The sequence below is a fragment of the Sinocyclocheilus anshuiensis genome, unplaced genomic scaffold, assembly GCF_001515605.1.
Source record: "Sinocyclocheilus anshuiensis isolate Anshui unplaced genomic scaffold, SAMN03320099.WGS_v1.1 scaffold936, whole genome shotgun sequence".
Taxonomy (NCBI): Eukaryota; Metazoa; Chordata; class Actinopteri; order Cypriniformes; family Cyprinidae; genus Sinocyclocheilus; species Sinocyclocheilus anshuiensis.
Genome location: NW_015552621.1, coordinates 713,239 through 719,238, shown reverse-complemented (window position 1 = coordinate 719,238; position 6,000 = coordinate 713,239). Strand labels below are relative to the sequence as shown.

The 6,000-nt window shown below is 34.4% G+C and overlaps 1 protein-coding gene across 1 annotated transcript in view; it reads right to left on the bottom strand.

Annotated features, from left to right (window-relative positions):
* LOC107666265 (dystrobrevin beta-like) overlaps positions 1-6,000 on the bottom strand; it is a 48,602-nt gene that overhangs the window by 28,200 nt on the left and 14,402 nt on the right. The window contains exons 6-10 of the mRNA XM_016457490.1: positions 5,786-5,871; positions 4,043-4,197; positions 3,815-3,917; positions 3,502-3,668; positions 1,937-2,061 (exon numbers count right to left, since the gene is read on the bottom strand). Coding sequence (XP_016312976.1) covers positions 1,937-2,061; positions 3,502-3,668; positions 3,815-3,917; positions 4,043-4,197; positions 5,786-5,871 — 636 coding nt within the window. The remainder of the gene's footprint in view (positions 1-1,936; positions 2,062-3,501; positions 3,669-3,814; positions 3,918-4,042; positions 4,198-5,785; positions 5,872-6,000) is intronic.

Here is a 6,000-nt window from a genome sequence, read left to right as displayed (position 1 = left end):
GGGGGGGGGTTGGAGTTGAAAAGTAAGAGGTATTCATTCATGACATCAGTTAAAAAGTAGTCATTTCAGAGGCAGACAAGGAATGTTATGTGTATTAAGAAAGTAATACATTTTGGTACTGATTAAAGCAGTGGTTTTCAATCCTGTTCCTCGGGACCCACTGCTCTTCACATTTTGCATGTCTCCCTTATCTGACACACTCATTTGAGTTCATGGAGCTGATGATATTGTGAATGAGCTGATGATCTGAATCAGGTGTGCAAATTAGGGAGACATGCAAAATGTGCAAAGCAGTGGGTCCCCAGGAGCAAGTTTGAAAACCACTGGATTAAAGGGACTCAAAAATAAAGAAAAGTCCAAAAATATGTTCAGTTGTCTTGTTGGCAGTAATCCACCACACTTTGCTTCAGACAGAAAGAGTCAAAGGAAATATCCGAGAGAAACATTTGGATTAAAAAGCTTGTATATCTCTATAAAGGTACAGAGCGGGATCCTCGAGGGGATGTGCCTCAGGTACTATCAGCGGCCTCCATTAAATTTAAAACTTGATACTGATAAAACTGTTTTAGTAGCAGCTATTCTCTGCCAACTCAGAAATGCCACTGGAGCATGACTGTGCACTTCAGCTATTATTTTAGTCCCCACAGGAGACCGTCTGCCTGCATGGGATCTAAGGACCAGTAAATCTGATTTTTTTTATATCACACATTTTCACTTCATAAACAGCGCCATGCTCTTTGTTGTGACTGCTGTGATGTCTTCCTCAAGGTCAGATTTTAATGCTGATCATCAATGCACAGAATGAAAATGATTAAATTATGACATTTAGCATGTAAAATAAAATATAACTTTTTGCTTGTTTGTTTGTTTTGCAACAAATAAAATCACAAAAAAGTATTTATAATTAATTAATTATACATAAACTGCCATTCAAAGGACTTTTAAATGTTTTTGAAACAAGTCACTTGTGCTTACCAAGGCTGCATTTATTTGACCAAAAATACAGTAAAAAAAAAATAAATATTGTGAAATATTATTACAATTTAAAATAACTGTTTTCTATGCTAATATATTTTAAAATGTAATTGATTCCTTGATGGCAAAGACACATTTTCAGCAGGCATTGCTCCGGTCTTTAGTGTCACGTGATACTTCAGAAATCATTCTAATAAGCCGATTTGATGTTCAAGAAATATTTCTCATTAATGTTGAAAGCAGTTGTGCTGCTTAATGTTTTTGTGTAAACCGTGATACGTTTTTCCAGGATTCTTTGATGAAAAGAAAGAAGAACAACATTTATTTAAAACATAAATCTGTAGCATTATAAAAGTCTTTACTTTCACTTTTGATCAATTTAGTGCATCCTTGCTAAATAAAAGTATTATTTCTTTCTATAAACATACATTATTATAAATATACTGTTTATTTATTTTTTAATGCTTGGTTATTTTGCACATTTTAATTGATTAAAATTATATGTCATGATAAACTAGATTAAAATTTATGAATATAACTGACTATAAAATACTGACTAAATTAAACTACATTTTCATCAGAAGACAAAAACTATGACTAAATAAATTATCACAGGCTATCTTTCTTCTTGGCATTTTCTAATTACATTTCTTTCCCATGACAGATCTGCAGATCAATATTCGCTCTCGCTATAAGAAACAAATACTGTGGAATTTCAGACAAGAGGATGTGAATACAATTATATCCTCACTGTTATATAAATTTAAAATGTTCACATGTCTTATCAAGAAACAGTGACACTTAAAAGCCGTAAGACCCGTCTGGATCAACTTTGCATTTTTCTTTATAGTTTAGCAAAGTTACTCGAAATGCAGTGAATGAATGGTTTGAGATGTATATGTTGTACAGAGCTGAGATGGCAGAAAGAAATGCGATTGGATAAGCACTCCAGAGAACTTACGTAGTGTGTGCAAGGTCCTGCGGTCTTTCTGCTGCCTCTGGGAACACAGGGTGAGGCGGCTCTCCAATCGGCATGCAGCCCAGAGACTTACTGATAGCATGACTGAGCTTCTTTGCTGGAGACTTCTGTAAAATGAGTGAAAAAAAATCCTGCAAAGTTAAAAATAAATACTAAATACAACCCCAAAATATCTTACATATACTCAGCTGTGCTTAACTAACAAAATCAAATGTAATTCAAATATATGTGGTTTTGTAGCATAAAGGGGGCATTAATGCAGATTTGATCTGTTCATAAAAAGCCACAGACTTGCTTCCCATGTGAAGCTAGAACATTTTATATAATTTAATGTAGAGATATATATGCGATATATTTCATTTAAAGTTAATGAAAAATTTTCTTTGAATCAGCAAAATCCTTGCTCTGTGGTTAGAAAAAAAAATAAAAAACTTTATCGAGGTGGTAAGAATGAGGGGGGAAGAACTCTTATAATTGGATTTGGGAGGCAGTGCGGATAGTTTCCCAAGCTGTAATTTCCAGCAGTGTGACTGAGCTTTGGAACAACGCTTGAGTATTAAAAATATAATCAATATAACTCACTCACTGAAAAACATGAACCCCTTGAAATCCTGAATTAGAGAAGAATGACAGGAAACAAAATACTTGCTGCTCATCCATCCCTCACCCAAGGCCAAACAATTTTGCTATAAAAATGTACACTACTGTTCAAAAGTTTTGAGAATTCATTACTTTTTTTTTTCAGCAAGGATAAATCAAATTGACTAAGTGACAGTAAAGACGTTTATAATGTTACAAAACATTTCTATTTCAAATAAATACTGTTCTTTTTTACTTTGTATTCATCAAAGGATCCTGAAAAAAGGTATTCCAATTTTTACACAAATTTTAAGCAACACGACTGTTTTCAACATTGATAATAATATAAAATGTTTCAAATCAGTTTATTAGAATGATTTCTGAAGGATCATGTGACACTGAAGACTGGAGTAAAGATGATGAAAATCCAGCTTTGCTTTTAAAGGAATACATTTCATAATATAAAAAAATAGTTATTTAAAATTCTAATAATATTTCACATTACATTATTTCATTAAATACAGTATTCTTCATTAGACTTCATTACTGTATAAAAAATTACAAATTCTTACCCCTAATATTTCTACCTAGTACTATTATAGCACAGTGTGTCCAGAAATTTCGGTTTTGGAAAAGAATTTCCCTTTTAATGCAGAACTATGTCAAACCTTAGCATGCATAATTGAGATCTGTTGTGATTAATGACTTCATGAATTTTGGTCTGTTCCTCAAACAAAGTCATTGAACACATTGAATGTAACATATTGATATACCTTGTTTTTGTCTTTTGTCATTTTAGAGCATTTTAAATCACCATCCACTTTCATTATAAGCTAAAGAACAGCTTGGATATTCTGCATAACATCTCCTTTTGTGTTTCTTGGAAGAAAGAAAATAATACAGGTTTGAAATTAATGAGAGGGAGTAAAGGCTGAATTTCCATTTTTGGGTGAACTAATGCTACATACCCATGAGGAGTGCTCCTTCATCTGGTGCTGGTTGCTATGGGGACCGCTGGCATGACCACGCCAGAAGCAGCTCTGACAAAGCTGGTAGCCATGGCACTGCTGGCAGCGGTACCGGAAACCCATCATGCTCTCACTCCGGCAATACGAACATTCCACTGGATGGAAGACTGTGGGATACCAGCACAAAGGGTTTCAGGCAGCCGCAAACCTTGTTTTAACTGAGCCATATTTTGTGAGTGAGGTGTCCAGACGCAGTGGGAGTTGGGAAATAAGATATAAAAAAACCCACGTACAATGCAGTCGAACCACGTACCATTCTCTACATTAGCGAGTCGGTGCATGAGAGGTAGCCATACGAGGTACTGCGGGGGTGGATCTGCCATCAACACATCCAAAAACGTATTCAGCAAGATCTTCTTCTGGCAAAGCACAGATAAGATGCTCTTAGTGAAAGCCTCTAAGACTCTGAGACAGGTTGAATGAGATCCTGATCGTTTTTAAGGGACTCTCGCTGCTATCTGAAGCAGATTAGTGTACTCACCTGCTGAGGGAAGCATGTTCTCACAGAGTGCTCGGTGTAGCCAAATGATGGCCCCTCGAACACTGCCGTGGGGAGCTTCAACACTTCCCTCAGGAACTGGTCAAATTTGGCAAAGACCATCACCCCATTTGAGTCTGATATCTGGGAAAATATATCTGAAAGAGATACAAGTGATTTTGAGTTACTGTATGTCATGTCATGGATAAATATTTAAGAACAAACAATTCAGAATGAATCCTTAATTTACATTTTATTTATAATGCATGAGGATATCTAATAATTATCTTTAATCATTATCAATTATCAGATTAAGCATGATAAAATTATGCTTATTTTTGTGGAGCAATAAAAGAAATAAAAAATTTGCATCACTTAAATATACAAGTTGTAGCTATTCAAATGAATAAATAAAATGGAAAAACATATCTGGGTAAAATGCATTATTATTTCCCAAAACATTCCAAGCTAATGAGATGAATTGACTTTTGATTTGTGTAATTTCATCAAAAAACAAACAACATTTTGACCAGAACTGTCTATACAGCTAAAAGTCACTTGTTGGATGAAAATACATCTTTATTATTATTATTATTATTATTATTAGTGCTGAGATGTCTTTTAATAACTTCAAGGAGTATTCAAAATAGATTTTAAATTGGAATGTAATTTTGAGTTCAGTGCACATTATGTACAGAAGGGGGAGCCAAACTCTCAGTGGAACTTTTTGGCATAAAAGCCTTTTTGTATATTATTTTAAAATAAATAATATTTATACTATATAACATTGTATGAGCTTACAGTCTTTAAAATGTGAGTAATGGAGACAGAGAGCAGAGAGAAATGTAGGGGGGGGGTGGATTATTTGGGGCTTTATATATATATATATATATATATATATATAAATGTGTGTGTGTGTGTGTGTGTGTGTGTGTGTAAAACACCTGTCAGCAATGTTTTGTCTAACATCTGGACATGCCTAGTAGTTAACGTCATGATGGTACTGTGTTTCTATCATAAAATTATGTAAAATAACTGTTGCAGTGCTGCAAAACTATTAACTGTACCACAACAAGAATAGCAATGTACAATGAGAGAACTGCAAGATTTAGTCATTACATTTGTAAATGATTTTTACATAAAAATTCAAATATTTTTCTATTAATCTATTAGTCTGCATTTACATCGTTTAATGAACATCTATTTTTCTCCCATTCGAAAATGAATCCTGCATTTATGTGAGGGATGAGGGATTTATATGTCACTCCCAAATGAAAAACATCTTTTATTCAAATTCTGAATGGATTATATTTAGCCTAGAAAGTGCACAATCACAGATGTTCAAGAATCAACAGATCTGTCTGTGATTGGCTACATTGCGCTACAAAATATGTTACAAAAACACGCAGTAAATAGAAACTTTTGACGTTCTCCAGAGCGCAAACACAAATACGCACTGGAGTGTTTTCCAAATCTGCTTCGCCAATATCCTATTATTACATTTTCAACTGGTGCTTTTCACTGTGCGAGAAAATGGACGTGTGGCGTGAGAGCGTGAGAAAAGTGTCAATTGCATGAGTCTCACACTGAATGCGTGAGAGTTGGCAGCCCTAGAAGAGTTCAAAATAACTAATCAACAACAGTTTAGCATTATAAAGCATATGAACCCCTCTTTGTGACAGAAAATATCCATTGCATCTTTGTAAAATCACTGCTGAATAGCTATATAACGGGCATGATACTCACAACGTAATTTGTCCAGTATTTTACCACCACACATCGTAGCTAGCATTGACTTCATAGCAAACACTGTGAGTTTCCCATGGCCTTCACTGAAACACAAACAACACATTATCAGAAGATGGTTTATTATAGCAATCCTAAGCCTTAAGATTCTTTAAATTGCATTTACTGTTTGGACTACAGCAAATTTCATACTCTTACAGCCAATCTTTTGGAAA